This window comes from Falco punctatus (assembly GCF_963210335.1).
Source record: "Falco punctatus genome assembly, chromosome: 6".
NCBI classification, from domain to species: domain Eukaryota; kingdom Metazoa; phylum Chordata; class Aves; order Falconiformes; family Falconidae; genus Falco; species Falco punctatus.
In genome coordinates, this window is record NC_137585.1 from 71209581 (window position 1) to 71228709 (window position 19129).

The 19129-nt window shown below is 46.2% G+C and overlaps 1 protein-coding gene across 3 annotated transcripts in view; it reads right to left on the reverse strand.

The window, feature by feature from the left end:
- Positions 1-43: 43 nt before the first annotated feature.
- Positions 44-19129, reverse strand: part of AHCYL2 (adenosylhomocysteinase like 2) — a 109368-nt gene continuing 90282 nt past the window's right edge. For all 3 annotated transcript variants that reach the window (XM_080391296.1, XM_080391297.1, XM_080391298.1), the window contains exons 7-17: positions 15709-15815; positions 13779-13895; positions 10219-10282; positions 8984-9072; positions 7402-7472; positions 7169-7263; positions 6288-6386; positions 5784-5852; positions 5620-5698; positions 4329-4449; positions 44-2748 (exon numbers count right to left, since the gene is read on the reverse strand). In XM_080391296.1, the coding sequence (XP_080247422.1) occupies positions 2742-2748; positions 4329-4449; positions 5620-5698; positions 5784-5852; positions 6288-6386; positions 7169-7263; positions 7402-7472; positions 8984-9072; positions 10219-10282; positions 13779-13895; positions 15709-15815 (918 nt within the window). In that variant the 3' untranslated portion in view covers positions 44-2741. The remainder of the gene's footprint in view (positions 2749-4328; positions 4450-5619; positions 5699-5783; positions 5853-6287; positions 6387-7168; positions 7264-7401; positions 7473-8983; positions 9073-10218; positions 10283-13778; positions 13896-15708; positions 15816-19129) is intronic.

Sequence of the window (19129 nt, forward strand, 5' to 3'; positions counted from 1 at the left end):
CCCATCTGCTCCTGCCAGACCTGAAAGACACTCTGGAGAAGCTGAGTTTTCCAATGTTTTATTTGTGTTTTGAGATTACAGAGTCTTTATTGCTGATCTAATACAATCACTCAGACATTAATATTTAAAACATCCTTTTGAAAATGTTACAATTGCAAAGTTTTTGTTTCCTTACTGCAAGCTGATGACAGATTTTGTCTTATTATTTCTAAAGTTCAGAACATAATTTCCTTATACAATTTTGCTGGTGTTACCTAAATCTCCTTTTTCCTAATTCTTTAAAAATGTGTTACATTAAAAAAAAACAAAAACAAACCCAACCCATTACACGTTTAATTTAGAGATGATCATAGAGTATGTTTCCAGATTGATTAGGAAAAAGCCAAGCAAGCAAAAAAGCTTACAGAACAAGCAGAATGACATGAAGAAGAGCTTTAAAAATTGAGGTGGGAAAAGCCAGTTGGGGTTTTATTTTGATTTTTTTCTTTTTCTCCTATCTACCTGGAAGATAAAATGGGCTTAAAAATTGTCACGAAGGAATTCACGGATGAGAACAGCACCACTGTATGCTGCACAAATAATGGATGTGAGGGAGGTAAGCGACTGCGTGAGCTGTACCGAAGGGTCATGCAGATGGAGGATTTTCCCTGGGCAGAAGTGGCTGCGGTTGGGACACCTATTTTCCAAAAGCTGGTTTGCTCAACGTGACCCAGCAACCGCATTTCACCTCGACCGAGAGCAGGATTTCACGCTGCGCCTCTGTGGAGAACAGCAGAAATTTTGGGGTTCACTGGCTGATGCAGACCAAAGTAATCCAGTGTGGGGAAAGACCTGAACGTGACATTTCAGATAGCTCAGGGGACTCTTCCCAAAAATCTTAGGATCTGGATAAAACTCATGAGTGAGCAGAGATTATTTCAAGCTTGTGGTTTGTGATCAGTCTATGATGAAGCCTTCTCAAAGCCCTAAGGTCTCCTCAAAGCCTTCTCAAAGCCCTAAGATCTTCTCAAGGTCTTCCTTCTAGGCTTTGAGACATTTCAAAGAGAAACTTGGAATAAGCAAGCATATGAGGACATTTGCTCCAAAGATGAGTGGCTTGTGGTCAGGCTGACTTCAGAGCTCGGCATCAAGAGCCACGAAAAGGAGTTGGCTGCTGAGACCGTAATTCCAGAGTTTTTTCTTTCTTGTGCATGAATTTGCTGCCACAAAATATTTTTTTCATGATGGCAAAGAAGTCCACAAGGACAAAACAAGAATCTGTAGCTGACGAGAGACTCAGGTACCAAAGCAGTAACCACAGGATACAGGCTTTTGTGCTCACGGGGTCAGGCAATTTTTGGAAGGACCATGTTCTCCATGTGAACCATAGAAATTACTCTGATGAGACGTGGAGACTTGGAAAGTCACCTTGGTAAGCGTGCCATGCTGTCCACAGCATTCAGGGGGGGACATCCTGGGCTAAAACAAGTAACTATGGTAAATTTGTTCTTCATTGGCTCTGATGCATCAAGACTTGAGGTGACTGAAGGGTTTTAGTGATGCTGAACTCTTCCCTGCGCACAGCATTGCTGTGGGGATTACTCTGGCATATGTCTCATACACTCAAAGGGGATTTCCAGATTTTATAATACAAATATTACTAGAAAATAAAAGTCCAAAGATTTCCAATGAGGACTGACATTCAGCTGGGGAAAGACCTCGTGTGGACACGGGTCCTCCCAGCTGGGATGGCTGATGAGCTCTGCTTGGATTTGCAAGAGCTCCCTGAAACATGAGCAGCATTTGTTGGTGAGGTTGCAAGGCTCTTCCACCAGCATGGGCACGCAAGGCTGCCCCATAGCCCCACCAGGAATATGACTTTGGTTGAACCATAGAAGGTTGGCACTCATAATGTAAGCAGCAGGAAAATACTGCGGAGCTGTGATGAAGGGAGTGGCGGTGGGTCCTACCCCACCACCACCACGTCTGCCTCCAAGTGGGCACTGCTCTGCCCTCCCCGCTCCTACCACGTACTAAGGGCTACCCCTGGCTGACGCTAACGACTGGACCCTTCGTTACAGCTTTCAGCAGTGCTAAGGCAAAGTTCACCGACTTGCTGGCAGAACTGTCCCTCAGGCAGTTCAGCAGAGTTACGAGAGGTTTCTCCAGCAATCACCGGCGAGATTTACCGCTTTGCTGCCAAAGCGGCACCTGGCTGGTTGGCAGCACCTGGAGCAAACGAGGTTTTTAGCTGTGTTGTCAAATGGTATGAGAAATGCAAACCCGGCCACCCTCTGGCCGGCTCTCATGGCTGCCAGGATCTGCTCCGCTTGGAAGAAGTGCTGGGATGCAAAGGAAACCAAAAGCAACGTGCGACCTCGAAGTTGGATCCCGCGGCTCCTGTTGTGCACATTGGATTAATGGTGATAATGAACTATTCCAAGTACATCACAACAATTCGATTCCACCAGCTTCTTCCTCGCCTCCCCCATCCTCCCAGCCCCAAAAAAAACAACCCAAAGAGAAAAATGAAATAAACGGAAATGCACCGTCTCCCAGTCCCGCGGCAGTACGAACACCAGTGGCAGAGGCCGCATGTACAGTATTCTAATTTAATAAATAAATAACCTAAACACACTGTCTACTATGTGAGCAAGCCCAGCTCTAACTTAGGAAGCTTGCGCTGTTTCATCCTGTACAGTAGTTGAGAACAGACTTGGGTTCTTGTTCCTCGCAATTCTCCAGGACACAGCAGCAGGAACTTAGTATCTGGGGAAAAGAAGAGAAAAGGAGGTTTTGGTGAGCCACTGGGGAAGAAATTCAAAGCTCTCCCCCATCAACATGGTGTATTTTGGGAGGGGTAGACAACAAGAAAATAAATGATTTTGAAAAGGACTTGGACCGTATCTACTCCCCCACAAATATCACATTATATTTAGCTGCCTGCCCTCACTGCTTGAATGCTGCCTCTCGCTTTGAGTACAGGAAAGGGAAAAAATTCAGCGGCGCCTGAGTGATTCAGGGTCTGAGTCCCACCAGTTTGCAACGTCAGTTCAGAAATGGAAGGGGATGCAGTGAAGGTGCAACAGCAATGCCTTAAACACCAAAGCCTGGCTCAAACTGGCTGAATTTATCAGGAAGGCTCCTGTTAGGCTGGGAACTAAAAGCAGATAATGCATATTGCAAACGATATGCTACATGTAGAAAGAGAGAGGTGCTTGCTTTAACGAAGCAAGCTGTTGAGCTGCACGGGATGAAGTCCAATTGCCTGTTATATCCAGAAAAAGAGGGTACATGCACCTGGAGATCTCTCACCTCCCGCCCTACGCGCCTACACATCAAAGTAGGGAGCTTTGGAAAACAAGACTCTTCCCCTGTTATATTTGGAGGCTTAAATTCCTGCAGGACACCAAACCAAAGCTGTCCAAGTACACCTCCACCCCACAGTGCATGGGGGATGTTTGTCATCATGGCTCTCCTTCGATGCAGGGAATCTGACGTAACCCTCTACTACTTCTGACTTCTCCACACATGGGACAAACCACACACCCCCACAAGGTCAGGACTACAGCCAGACACCAAAACCAGGCAAAGAAAATTAATCTGGAGGGAATTCCTCCACAGGAGGGCATGTCCATGGGGCAGCACCATAATTTTGCATGTAACATAGGGCAGGAGAAAAAAAAAGCTCTGGCAAAACCCACTAAACCCCAAAAATCAAAAACCCACAAACATGTGAACGCTGAAGACCTGCACCTGAGAAAATGCCTCTTCCTGCAAGAAAAGGAACTGGGCTTCAACCCACTGGCAAACTGATCTATGTGTGCAAAGCCATTTATTTTTCACAGTAAAAAATGCGTAGCAGTGTTGGCTACAAGTGTAAGCCTGGAAAGGGAAGCAATCCAGGGGCTCATATTGAAAATTATTATTTTGGGGGGATCAGCCCAGCTCATGCTGAGGGAGCAGAGCCACGGAGCCGAGCCTGACCAAGCAGCCCCTGGTGCAAGGGGCAAACACTGCTCTGCGCCATCTCATTCTTCATCAAACTTTAAAAATAAAGCTGTCATCTGAGTTGGCCGGATGGCATCACTCTGCCATTTGCCACGTCTGGGTGACAGCTGCTGCCAGATACAAAGGGCTCATGTCCTGCCAAGTGCTCTGCGTCACAGCTCCAACCGCACCGTCCCCAGCCAGACTGCTTTCTACATGGCAACTGGAATTATCAGAAAGCCCGTGATATCTTCTGAGAGGACTGGTGGGATTACACCCCATACCCTCTGCTGCCCTCACACGCGGACCCCACATCATGGCAGAAGAAAGAGAGAGGCTGAGGAGCTGAGGAGCAGCACCTGTAGTAGTTCGGTTTGAAAGGTCCATTCTTATTCAGTCCCAGGTATTTTGCTTGTTCATCCGTTAGCTCTGTCAGGTGGGCATCAAACGTTGGGAGGTGAAGGCTTGCCACATACTCATCTGAAACAATTCCAAGCCTCATTAGTGTGGGTAAGGGGAAGGCAATGAGTCCCCTCCTGCTGCACACCAGGTCACTAAACCCCAGCTGGGAAAGGCACCACTCTTCACGCCTTTGCTGGTAAATTGTAGGACTGCTTTTCACCCTCAGTGGGGAAAACCGTCAGCTGTTTTGAATGAAAGGGGAAAACCTTCCTCTGAAATACCCTTCTAACAGGACTCCTGGGCCTGCTGCTGAGTTACACTCTACCCCTGGGCAAAGGCAGGCTGAGAGAGTTGGGGTTGTTCAGCCTGGAGAAGAGAAGGCTCCAGAAAGACCTTAGAGCGGCCTTCCAGTACCTAAAGGGGGCTTGTAAGAAAGACGGGGACAGACTTTTTACAAGGGCCTGTAGTGACAGTAGAAGGGGGAATGGCTTTAAGCTGAAAGAGGGGAGATTTAGATTCGATATTAGGAAGAAATTCTTTACTGTGAGGGTGGTGAGGCACTGGCACAGGCTGCCCAGAGAAGCTGTGGCTGCCCCATCCCTGGAAGTGTTCAGGGCCAGGTTGGATGGGGCTTGGAGCAGCCTGGTCTATTGGAAGGTGTCCCTGCCCCTGGCAGGGGGGGTTGGAGCTAGATGATCTTTTAAGGTCCTTTCCAACCCAAACCATCCTGTGGTTCTATGAAACTGGAAGACGCAGGAGCCTTTTTCTGGTAGGTGACAACCAACACCCAAGCTAGGGACAAGCTGCACCTGGTCTCAAAAAAATACAATTAACATCAAAAAGTCCTGTTTTGCAGCAAAAGCACGGTCAATACAGCTTGTGGCCTCAGGAGGGTTTTTTGCTGGCAGAGCTGTTGGTCAGGGACTATGTGTCTTCACAGCCAACAAAGGCAGCTCAGCTAGCAGAAGCCCTACATGAAAATCCCCTGCATCACCACAGACAGACTCCTGCAGTCGGCCAAGTGCGGCAGCCTGTTTTCCCCAGGTGGGACGGAGGAACAACATGTCCAATTTAGTGAAGAGCCCAGACCCAGTGGGAAGAACTTGCTGGAAAACCCTGAGCTTGGCAGGGAGGCAAACAGGAGAGCCCAGGAGGCTGTGATGCCCTGCTGTCCTCAGCTCAGCCTAGCAAAACCTCCCATCTGTTAAATCTCAAAACCAAAACAGAAGGCAATGAGTACATCTTTACCCATTTTCTTAGGCAGCAAGTACACGTCTTGCTTGTAGCGGCCTTCGGGAGCATTGTAAAGCTCTATCAAAGCCAGAGCCTGGATGGAGAAGACATTTAGATAAGTAACTGCTGCCCGCTATGGAGCAAGATGCTGCTTTTGGCTCAGCCCAAACCCTACTTGCCTGTGTGGTGGCAGTGATGGACAAGACGAAGGTGGGGACGGTGGAGCAGCTTAGGTTCAGCAGGCGGCCCTGGGAAGCAAAATCTGGTTGTTATCTCAACATAGCACCAAAACCAGTTTACAACCCTACAGAAGGTACAAGAACCACTGGTGGAATGTGTCCCTTCTGGGATGAAACACCATTTAGCACGTGCACTTGAAGCCCAAGATGTTGGTTTCCTTTATAATTAAGTTAAACTACTTAGAAGTGAAAACCTGATAAAATACCCTGTGAGATATCCTGGAGTGGGATACAGAAAACCACAGGAGCTTCTCTGTGTTCCAGTAAGTCATGGGCCAAAACGGGGTTACACTAAGCCTTTCGACCAGAGGGACTATTCAGCTGCTGAGGGCCAAGGAGGTGATTTCTGGACACACATTAGCTCCATTGCTCATCCAGCCCTTGTTTTTTTCCTCCACAAGCAGTCAACAGGCTGCAATTCCTGCTCCTTTGCCAGCAACTCACCTCTGCCAGAAGGACTATTCTCTTCCCATCTGGCCAGATGACATGATCCACCTGTGACCTCACCCTCTCCCAGGTCAGCTCAGGTGTACGCAGGCTTGCCTGAAACACAGTGTTAAAATAAAGTGCCGGCAAGAGATCAAACCTGAGAAGCTACATAAAAGGAACGAAAAGGGGAAGCAACTCGCTGACACTGTCCTGGGCTTATAGTTTCCTTTGGGTCCAGTTGCAGTCCCAGACCAATGAAACCTTTATGAATCATAACCTGGTACTATTTTTATGATTACAATACATCAAAGCTCCAGCAACATCTATTGTTCAAGGTCTTCTGGCTGAAGAGGATTCATGGTCACCTGAGCTTTGCATGGCTGCAGTCACTTCTTTCCAGCACAGAAAATAGCTGTAAACCCATGGGTTTGGCCGAGCAATTCTCCACTGTCCTTCAGACAAGACCCTCCCGTTTTTCTACTCATCTCTAAGCACAGGTGAGCAGATTTTGGTGCCATTTGGTAAAACATGGTGGGGTTGAGTGTGCTGTGTTGCACCAAGCTGAACTCTTGGCTGGGTCTTAATGGTATAACACAATAGCAGAGGGACTGGGCTGGAGTGGGTGATTCACTGACTTTCCAGAGGAAGTAATGAGGCTGGTGGATACACAACACTGGAAGCTGGAGCAGTTTGTCTGGCTTGCAATCCTTTGGGATTGCAGGAATGATAGTGACATGTCTGCCGGTGTCTGCTGAGACACAGGAGCACGGGATTGTTTTAGCTCCTCCCAGGCGCTCGCTAAAGCAGCGTGTCAGATAAAGCTGCTGACGGGTCCCACAAACACTGTCACCCCACACCGTGCTGTCCCTGCGCCCACCACACATCCCTGTGCTCACCACATCGATCTCAGTGTTGGAGTGCCCCATGTTGCAGACAATGCAGCTGTTCTTCATCCGATCCAGGTGTTCCCTGGTCACCACGTTCTTGTTGCCTGCCAGACAGCAAAATCCATACTAAGTACCCACATTCACTTTCCCCATCTTTTTGCCTTTTCCTTTGGACAAAGATGCACCCGATTATGGAGTGCGTATCCCTGAAGACCAATCCTCCTGCCTCAGGGACCACGTACCTGTGCAGGTGATGACGATATCAACTTGTCTGATGACTTCATTGAGTTTCACGAGCCGGAATCCATCCATGCTAAGAGGAGGGGGGGGAAAAAAAGTGGTCTGAGAAGCAGCAAAAACAGAAAAAAACCCATCAAGTGATTCTCAGACACTCATTTTAACTTTTGAATGCCAGACTGGAAAACAGCAAGGCAGCATGCGAAGGGCCACATACCCCAGGCCGTTAGGAGGGTTTCTGGAGTCAGCTTGGAGGATTTGGGACTGTTGTAGGGAGAAGTAAAAAGAGATTTTGGGGGTTTCGCATTTTCTGTCAGGGCTCCGCATCTGCAAAACTCAATTTTCATTTGAGATGGCTTTTTTAAAGCTGCTACTCCTGCCAAGTACATCCAGAAGACGTAGATATGCCCTGCTGCTGCAGAATCCTTTCTGATATGGATTTAGATCAAGCTTAAAAAAAACCCAAGCCCAAAGATGTCTATCACTAACCTTGCAATGCATATTTAGGCATCTACACAATCTTTAGAAGTGCTGAGCCCTCAGCAAGTCTTTCCTGACTTCACCGAGCAAGGTGTATTCAGTGCATCAGATAAAAAGGGCAAGATTTTTTTAAAGATTTGTTGAGAGTCCTCCCAGGAACTTATTTCTGTGACTCTCACAAGCTGTGAAATCATAGATACTGTAAAAAAAAAAGCAATTTTTTTTCTGCTGTATGTTCCATTTACTGTTTTTTCTTTCCCCACTGCAAACTCCTTATGAGAGGGGCTGCATGGTGTTGCCTCGTGCAGAGTCAGGGAAGGGGGTTGCTGCAAACAACCAAATTCACAATTTAGGCTGCAGGTGCTGGATGTGCCACTTGTGAAGGCTGCAAAGCAAACCAAAAGTTGATCAGCTCTGCTAATTAAGCAGGTCTTATTAGTTTTCTGACCACAATAGCCCTTTGAAAGTTTGCTGTTGGGAAAAGGCTGCGAGTTTAATAAGGCTCTGGATGTTTCTGGGACTCTGCTTTCATAGTCATGTTCTGTCTCACACTTCGGGATGCAGAAGCAGCATCTCTGCACCAAAACAACCGTTACCTGGAGGAAATGAGGTCAGGTATAATTGCAACATGCCCGTGTGAGGGGACAGCCATGTGCTTTCAGCCCTGCGCCACAGTACCAGTGTTAGTGAGGAGAGGTTTGTGAGGGCAGGTGATCACAGAAACCAAAATATCCCTTTGGTGAGGTGTGTGCACAGCACAGTAAAGCCCAAGTCTGCACTCCAAAGGTCTCAGTTCACTCCCACCATCCTTTCAAGTCATATCATTAAACTCACTCTTTCAAGCCATATCGTTAAACTCTTGGCCACTGTGGTTATGATTATGCAAGCTGGCATGTAGGTTACAGATAAACTGGGTGATGCTTTAGTACAGGAACCATTTTCTGGCCGTAGGAGAGAGCTGTGGGTCCCTCTGAGGGTGCAGAGAAGCCATGAATTCCTCACCAGCATCCCACTTGGGAGGGACCACTGCGGAATTGTTACTGGCCACAGTTTCCTGGGGGGGAAAAAAAGCCTAAAGAAGAAGCCAGGCTCGGTGCGACTGCTTACCAGGCCTGGAGGGCACAGATCGGATCGATCTCTGTCACGTACACTATGGAGCCCATGGCCTTCAAAGCAGCACAGCAGCCCTTTCCAACCTGGGGAGGGAGAAGAGCACAGAGGAAGAATGAGATGCCGAGAGCTCAGAAGACACTGAGCATCAATACGGCTGTGGGAAGTTTATTGGGGATGTAAACTCCAGGCAACTCTTCTGCAGCTCCAAGAGCCTTTTGCAACCCTCTTAGCAATTCTGATTGCATGTACTCCATTTCTGGGTGCATGAAATTTCTGGATTTGGAATAATATAGAACCTGAGTCAAGCCCAGCTTAGATAAGAGAGGCACTAAAAAATACAAAAGTGCCATTGATTTTGGTCCCAGGGAGTTCTTTTCCCCAAAAAATGTCCTGGTATCTAGAAGACACCACAATAACAACAGATTACACTTATCTCATGGAAAGTTTAAGAGTTTCTTGTAACCTTTACTCTATTTAAGAAGCTGAATGGTTTAATCTCTGAGGGTGAACAAGCTTTAACCTTTATACAGCACATATGGTGCAGCCGGCAGGGGAATTCAGGGGAGCAGTTAAATGACCAAGGGTTCCCAAAAAATGTGACTACAAATGAGAAAATTGTCCCAATTTAGCTATTTGGAAAAAAAAAAAAAGAAAAAAAAAAAAAAGAGTCCCAGTAGAGCACGCACAGTACAGCCCACCATAAGTGGTGTTAACTGGTCCCGATAAGAACTGTCGAAGGGTGAATATCCCCACCCTTGAGAGAGGATTACTCCGTTTGGGGGTGAAAGCACAGGGGTAAGTCAAGATTAACTTATCTTTCTTGACCACACTTCAGCATGCAATGCTGCAGCTGCATGATACATCTGCAGAACCCAGCCTCTGAATATTTTAGTATTATATTAAATAGAATATAATATGTAATACAAACATAAAAGATAATACTAATATATTATATGTTAATATCTGGATATGTCAATATTCAGAGATTAAAGATACTCAGTATACTTAATACTCATGTCTTTTAAGGTTCAGGTTTGGTATCTGTTTAATACTAAAGAAATATACTGGAAATCAATGAAATCTTCAATTCTGGCAAACCCATCAGGTTTGAAGATATCTGCAGATACAGATAAAAGCCACAAGGACAGAAAAGCCCCGCTGGATAAAGCCATGCAAAGGATGTGTTGATTTTACATGCAGCACCTGCATGTAAAATATGAACCCCTTACCTCCCCGTAGCCACAAACCACTACTTGTTTTCCTCCAAACATCATGTCTGTTGTCCTTTTAAGGCTAAGAAAAAAGGAAAAAAAAACCAAAACCAATTAAAGACCAGCAGTAAGACCTAGTCCACTAATGATGCTGTGAAGGACAGTGGTCCTTCTCAGTTTGCTCCTCCTAAACACCATGGCTGTATCCTGAATCCCTGAGGACACACAGCAATTCTGGGTGCACAGATGACCCGAAGGGCACCTAAAAAAAATGACTTTTTCCTTTGGTAAGGGTGGGTGCTACCAGTGAAACACAACAAAGCAGACAGATTTGGGGTCTGGTTCCCTTTTTTTGTTGTTTTTTTGGTTGGATCCCTTTGTTTCGGTACTCCAGAAATATTTAAGACATTTTCCAAAAGTACTTTTTCTGGAATTTTCTTTTTAAAGTCAAAATACCCCACAGAAATAACTAGAGAAGAAGTAGTAAAGTGGTAAATTATTGCCAGAATCCCAGTGCTTTCCACAAATAAAGCTCTCCCTTCCACTCGGTTTCCTTCTGGTATCTCCCTAAGAGTGTCCTACATTAGAGGCTATTTTTAGCAGACAAGTAAATAGGTTAGCAGTGCAGGGAAGGTGAAATTCCCTTACATTCCTGAAAGAATTTAGATAAAAACCACAGCAGATTTAATTGCACCTCTGCTTAGATTTCTCTTGACCCTGTTTGAGATGCCTGGGCCAGACTTAATCCAAATCCTAATTTGCCTACCCATGGTGTCCATCACCCATCACAACGGAAGACAAGACAAAGAAGATTTTAAAGATTTTAACATTTCTTAGCCAGTGACAGCATCTGCCATGTATGGAACACAGAGCTAGAAGTTGTGTACTCAACTTAAAATCTGGGGGCAACTCCTCACCAGGCAGCTGACCCCCACACCAGAGGCTGCCTTGTGTGCCTTGAATCTTGTGACCACAGAGCAGAGACATGGCCATAATGAAGAATGGCGGGCTACTTCATTAGAAGAATTACTTCATCAAGATGTTTTCATAGAATCACAGGATGGTTTGGGTTGGAAGGGACCTTAAAGACCATCCAGTTCCAACCCCCTGCCATGAGCAGGGACACCTTCCACCAGACCAGGTTGCTCCAAGCCCCGTCCAACCTGGCCTTGAACACTTCCAGGGATGGGGCAGCCACAGCTGCTCTGGGCAGCCTGTGCCAGTGCCTCACCACCCTCATTTTCCCCCTTGGAGTATGCTGTTCCACATCGCAGCTTCACAGACTGTACGTATTTTGGAGACCGCTGATGATTTTGATCAAACTTTTCCAGTTTTGATGGGCAGGAAGAGCAAGAAACCATGGGCTGTTTGCAGCGCCAGGTTCTGGCTCACATAATAAAATGTCTTGGCGGGGAAGAGCCAGATACCATCACCACTGGACTTGACAAGGAGCCCAAAATTTAGTCTTTTGAACAACATGTGATGGAAATGTGGGGAAAAAACTGCACGTGCATTGGATCATCCAGAGAAGAATATTCAGTGGTTCACTAAGTCATATGGCACTTGCACATATTTCACATGTCATCTTCATGCCCCTGTATTTGGACACACAGGTTTTACAAACATGAGTCTTCTTCACTTCTCCTGGTCAAGATGACCACTACCAGGAAGACTGCATCAAAGCCAAGGTGACAAATGAAGCACTCTACCACACATCTCCCAAAGATTTGGGAGAAAGATGTTAGAGCAGAATCCACCACCACCAACAGGGAAGCCTATGCTGGGTCTCTGATAACCTCTGGTGCCACCAGATAGAAGGCAGCGGTACCAATAGCACTGCCAGGTGGAGTTTGATTGAATAGAAGGAATTTCTACAGTGGCAAGGAACCAAGAACTGCAGATCTTGAGACTTGTTTAAACTTTGAGCCATACCAAGGTATCAACATGAAAAAAGTTTTTTCTCTTGAAGCAGTCTGTCTTCTCCAGGGAGGGTTCCTCCTCTGTACCAAAGCTACCTGGCACAGAGCAGGCAATCTTTCTTCTGGTATTCATCTCATCAGTATCAACACCAGTCCAGAAAGTCAAGTTTGTCCTTGCTTTTGTGCTTACTTGTCTACTGGGATCTCTACCAGATGCTATTTGTCATAGTCTGGAACTGTCAAAATAAAACTTGTCCTAATCTCACTTGGCTTTGACAAAATTTTGTGGTGGAGGTGGTGGGGACATGAGCACCCAACTCCATCAACATAAAGAAAAAAAAAAAAGAGAGAAAAAAAAAATCACTGAGATTTACACTCTCTAGATCACAACTTCAAGTATTTTGCGCTGCATCTCAAGACCAACAATCTCAGAAGATACATCGTGTTCCCAGTGCCCACGTATCCGTCAGTGACTGATTCCCATCCGATCCTAAAAAGTACAGCACCATCAGGATGCTGCAGAGCTGCTCCCAGCCCCAGGTCTGCCTGCTGCGAACTCTGGGGGAAGGGAGCACAGAGGGAAGCAGACAACTCTTCTGTATGGCATGTGGCTGTAAATCCTGCAGGACCAGGGTGGGGAGAGGTGGATAAAGTGTCAGCCCCATCATTCCCATCTTCTGCACCTATGTATTTATGTTCAGCTGAAGGACAGAGCGTAATCCTCAGACTTAAGTCTGCACTTTGGTCACACAACTGTTAAGGGATAAAGTCTCAGTCTACCACAACCTCTTCTGTTTTCTTTCTTTCGCTTCATTGTATATTCACAGGAGAGGATAAAAAAAGGAAACTAGAAAGGCAAAAAATGTTGTGATGAAGCAGCTCGTTGACTCACACACACACAACAGACACAGATGGGTTTTATCCTGATGCCACAAAGGTAAGAGGGACAAGAAGGAGTAATGTGGCCATACGTGAGGACTTCTGGAGTCATCACACAGGAGTACGAGAAGCTGCAGGGCTTGAACACAGCTCCCGTCACACTCACCAGGAAGGGAAAATGCATGGAGTCACCTACACACATGAAAAGGCAACATCACCCTGAGAGCACAAAGACTCGGTGAGCTCCCTTGAAAGGCACTGGGAAGTGGCTTACATCGATATGACTAATGACATATCTGATGTGTATTCCAGACACCCTGAGAAAAGAGAAGATAGGCTTTCCACAAAAAGAGGAGCAGAGGCAGAATTTAAGTGACGTGCCCTGTTCATACACGTAGCTGGGTTAAAAATACTGAACCCAGACTTCCAGAGACGCTAGCATCTTTGCTGCGAGATTATTCTCCTGCAAACACAAGAATCAACCTTTGTTTTCTGTTGTGCATATGTCTGCAGAACTTTACATACAATTGCACAAATAAATCTCAGGGCTGTCTGACCCACAGAGGCATAGCCACTGTCTCAAAACACTTTGCAGATCCATCTTTGATACAAATAGGATGGACCAGAGGTAATAAAGGGTCTTTGTTCTCCTCTGACACAACAATTGATCTAAAATGATCTAAAGTGGCAGCTAGGACAGACTTATGGATGCAGTTCCCTGCGGGGTCCGAAGCAACCCAAGCAAGGGACACAGCTACGTTTGGGTGGCCATGTACGTACCCGTCTAGGATGGACTCTCTGCAGCAGTACAGGTTGTCAAACTTCTGCTTTGTGACTGAATCGTTGACATTCATGGCGGGGACACAGAGCTTCCCTGCTTTGGACAACTGGTACAGCCTGTTGTGAATAAGGGAAGAAAGAGATCATCAGTGGAAAAGTATTTTCCTATGCTCTACTGTTGCGTGCTCTTGAGGTCCTTGTTTTGCTGGAGTGAGCAGTAGACATGTGAAGGGTCAAAGATAATCTCTCAATAGAAGCTCCTCATTTCAGAAGAAGGTAGCATTCTTCCGTCCACAGATACTTGCATCTGTTTTCCTCCCCTACTGAAGAACTACCAGGTTGACAAGAGGCATTTCCTAAAAATTTCAAATAGCAAATCGGAAGGTGCTCTAGACTCCATGTGCCTCATAAGTGTTGATATTACAACTGTCCTCTGATGTCCTCAAAATGACAAACCCCTCAAATCCTACTTCAGATAACATAAAATGAGAGCTCCTGTAATTCCTCAAGATGCTACAGCTCAAGACAAATAGGAATGGCCACAGAAGAACATTCATGGCAATGTGAAGCTGCTGTTATCAATGTCTGCAGCAAAATATCCATTTGAACAGTAGTAGGAATGTAATCACCAAGGTGTAGTGCAAGAAGTCACCAGGGTGGAGAAGACATCAACCTGACCTCCTACTTCTGAGCGCTGACTCAACTCCTGGCAGCAGCAAAACCACTAAAAATGAACCTAAATGCTACAGTATGGCTATGAAAAGAATCTGAAAATCATCTCCCTGCTCCAGAGCTTGGGAAGGAGAACGTGCTCCTTCGGTCAGGCTCTACAGACCACCTCCAGGTCACCCCAGCCTTTGTCATCTGGAGAGCCTCAGTCCCCATGTTACCTGTCCCCTGAAGGTAAGGGGCACACATTCCCCACACGCAGGCATTGATACCACCAACCTCAAGAAACAACCTTGCCCCTGGCACAAGAACGTGGGGAAACGTGGGGAACAGTTTTTTTAACATCGCTTTGGTTTTGCGCATCTAGGGATTTGCCCATATAGGGAATGAATCCCAATACTAAAAATATTATCAGGTCCTTTTCTTGACCCTACTGGCTGCAAACCTGAGTCAGTCACTTCCTTGTTTTAAGTATTTCATTTCCCTGTTTTGTAGGCTGCCTGCACCTCTGGCCAAACTCTCAACCAGCTCCAAGAGCTGCAGCCAAGCCTTTCTCCCTGCAAAAATAAAGGAAAAATCAGAGCCTGCTGCTCTTCTCCTCAGTGCTCTATTTTCTGTCACCTGTGATACAGTTAACTCCACTGGAAAAGCACCTCTGACACCCCTCCTAACCCTAGGAGCCACTTCTCCCATCACAATTCCGCTTCTGCTGCAGACTGATAGATGTCACTCCGTCATACAGCTGCATCTCTGTTCTTCTCCCTCTCTGGACACCCACCCCAACTAGAGACTCATTTCCTCCTCCCAAATCATCATTCTTCCCATAGATTTAGTTTAGGACTATGCTGCTGACACTCTCCAAAGCCCAGCCCTTCTTGTGCAACACCCTCACCCCCTCTCTTTTTCGTCTGCAAAATGAGGTGAGGTAACCATTGCCCCTACTTCACAGGTGGATAAACAAGACCTTGTGCACTTTTTGCACCCATGCAATGGTCAGTAGGTGCTTCTGCTCCTTGTCTGAAAATCAAAGCAGTAGTTCCAAGTCTATTACTTTTGCTATATGCGAGATTTAAAACAGCTTGTATAGGACGGCCAAGCCCATGCTGAAGGAAAACTTCAGACCACATATTAGGAGGTTCAACATTCTTAATGTTATATCTTGGCATCTTACGTCTTGGGGATCTTTTGCTACCAGTGCCCTGAGGCAGAAGATGCTTTTGTCCAAACATCTCTGTGCTCACAGCCCGGCCTGTGCTGTTACCTGTGGACACCAGTCACACTCTCCTCTACTATCCCCTTGATCTTCTTAAACATGTTGGGATATTTCTTGTAAATCCAGTGAGTGAGATCTCCTCCATCATCCAAGATCTGTAAGAAAAATAACCACAAAGTCACCACTCTGAAGATTCAGTAAGGCCTGCTGACCCCAAAAAGGTATAAGAGATAAATCACATGCTCAAATCATTCCCAACCAAGCCCATGTTTTGGCAGCTCAAATACAACATCGTGACAGCTTAGGTGAGACTACTCTGCTTGAGTGTTCAGTAGTGCTGCTTCATCAATATTGCACTGGAAAGGCAACAGGTCAGACAAACACGGCAGACCTTGATGTTTATAATGATCTGAGGAAACATGGAAAACTGCTGTGGAAGCTCCTCTCTCGCCGTCTCCCAGAAGCACAGATGGAAACGCCCTTGAACCATACAGAGACATCAGTTTTTGTGATATGACTGCTAATGTAGGAGGATGGAGAAGGAGCAGGATGGAAAAGGATGGAGAAGGAGGAGGATGGTGCAGAACCACTAATGCCAGTTATAATGTAACTGCATCATAAAACACTGCATATTAAAAATACTGAACCTCTGTTAGACAACAGCTTTGTCCATTGCAAATTTGCTTTGCCCATTTCATCTGGCTTTGAACCTCAATCTTGGAAGCACAAAACTCTTTTATCAGATGACGAGTCTCCCAAGACACCCATTTCCTCCTAATGACACATTTCAGGGTGGTGGAAAAAGGCAGAGACTTACTGCTTAAACAAAAACATTAAAGATGAGTAAGTAAAGGTGCCCTTTGAAAAAGTGCCTTGGAAAGGACAGACATGAAAACAATTCGGTCACAGAAGTCTAAAACTTGAAGTGAAAAGAGATGTCTAAGAGCTTGTCTATTCTCTGCTGGTGAGAATATGCATTATGTGTCTTTCAGCATGTGGAAACACACCTGGTAATGGCTTTGGACACAAAAGTTGTAACACTGCTAGAAGTCTGACACATACATCCAGATACACCTTTGCATGGGTTGATGTTACTCAGGTATTTTTGTGATGTCCTACAGTGTCACCAGGATAATCAAAGGCTTTAAGCCAAGGCTTATTTTTTATCTCTGGATGTACAGAACCTCTCACAATTACGAAAGTCTCAGTGCTAGTGACAGCCAGTGGAGTTTATGAGGAGTCTCATCATTTGCATTCTACACACATTCCTTGTAATGAACGTGGCCCCAGTCCCAACCACTTTGGGTCATCCCCTGCTACATGTCAACACACAGCCATACCCAAGGAGGGTGCTGAGCTCTAAATGCTTCAGAGGGCCCCACTGGGGGGGGTGTCTCGGAAAGAAGAAAAGATACAAGGAAAGAAAAAAACTCTAACACATGCATTCCCTGAGTCCTCCTGCCAGGTGGCCTCAGGTGGCGCAAAGCAAGGTGTGACAACCCCCATTAGACTCAGACTCAGGAAAAATTAGGGAGTAGATTTCACTGGGCGGCAGGTGAGGTGCCAAGGGCAACGACCTGTGCTAGCTGGGCTGGCTGACAGCATATTGCCCCATATTACTATTATGACCACCCTTATCCTCTTTGCATGTTCCCTACACCAATGTCAAAGACTTCTGACTGCATCATCATCATCATCCTCTTTGCACATTACCTACACCAACGCCAAAGACTTCTGACAGAATCATCATCATCATCATCCTCTGCATGTTCCCTAGCATCCTCCTCCTCTTGCCATATTCCCTACACCAACATCAAAGATTTCATACAGCATCAGCATCATAATTGTGATCACCACTATCCTTCTCCTCTTCCTTCTCTTTGCATGTTCCCTAACACCAACGTTCAAGACCTGACTGCTGAGCCAGCCCTTATTAACCCACTGGTGTGGGTGCAGGTGACCTAACATGCAAATGTCAATCCTGGGCAGCAGCACCTCTGCTGATCGGCTGGTGGTGGAGCTCAGCAGAGACCCTCTGCCACACACATCTGTAGCCACCTAAGAAAAACTAACACTCCCAGCATGTTCCTGTGACAGAAGCCCCATTGTGGGCACAAAGACAATGTTTCTGAGCTTTGTAGAATCACCACGCTGACATCCATGGGCAAGAGCTACTTGGAAACGCTACATACTTATACAACCTTCTTCTCTCTAAATGGCAGGATTTTCCACTGATGGCTAACGCTGTGGGTAGCAGCTGCTCCTCCATGAATGTATGGAAACCACATGTGTCCTGCCAGAGCAGAGCACACATCTTCCATGCAGACCTGTCTCTTGAGTCTCCAGGGCCACCTGCTGGAGACCACCCAGATCCACCTCCCATTCACAGACTGGGAAGTAGAGGCAGGTAAGGGTTAAGTGGGTTAAGAAGCTCTCCTGGGCCAGCCAAGGTAGGAATTCAGTAGCCTGGCTCCAAGGACATCTTCATTTCATTAATCCCCATTTAATAGTGCACATAATCCTCTTTCTAAAAGCAAATTCTGGGGGCTGGCAGTCTCCTCTTTTCTAGGAGGGCAGAAGATTAAAAAAACCCAACCCAACCCAACGGAGGAACTAGTTTTTGATGGAAGGTCACCTTTGTGGAGCATCCCCAAATGGCCAGCGGCAAAGCCCGTGGTATCTGCCCCATATTCCTGCAGTTTTTTCAGCTTTACACGGGTTATCTGCCTTCATTTAAATTCTTCCCAGGCTGATTTTTTTCCTGGGAAAAAAGCCTCTATTTGACATGCAAAGAATTTTTCATACAGAAAACCAGCCATTAGAGATGTGAGCCTTGCTCTGCCTCTCAGTGCTGCTGCCTGACGCCCACTGAGAGGCACAACCTGCAAACCAACGCTCCTGGCTGCAGTTCATCAACCTCCCTCTTGATTTTGGCACTTTCATCCTGGAGCAGAACATGCTGGGAGTCATTGTGCCTGTAAAAAACATCTTCCTTTCACCCTGTGCTGTGCCTACAGGGACATTTCTCTCTCTGGAGATGGGACCACCCCCCGACCCAAGCACCAGGAGGTATCTAGCTCTGCTCCTCCACAGCAGTATTCACCTTGAATCTGTATGATTTTTGACTGGTTTGATGTATCCATATTCCCTTGGTAGGTGTTTCTCTCTCAGTGCTTTTCTCTCCAAGCAACCAGTTTCACATTGCTTGTCTTCACAGAAAGGCTGTGACTTCTCACTCCCTCGGCCCTTCCATTTCATGTTTTCTCCAGCAGAAAATCTCTGGCTCTTCCATGAAAGAACCTGGTGTCTCAGGGTGCCATCTTAACAACCTCTTTAAACCCACCTAAGTCCCTGCTTCCACTGAACATCTTACCCTGTCCTCCTTCCAACTCTGTTGGGGCAACAGGGACATCACGTGGTTGATCTTGCCAAAAGCAAGATGATTAAAATTAGCTAGGATTAGCTCAGC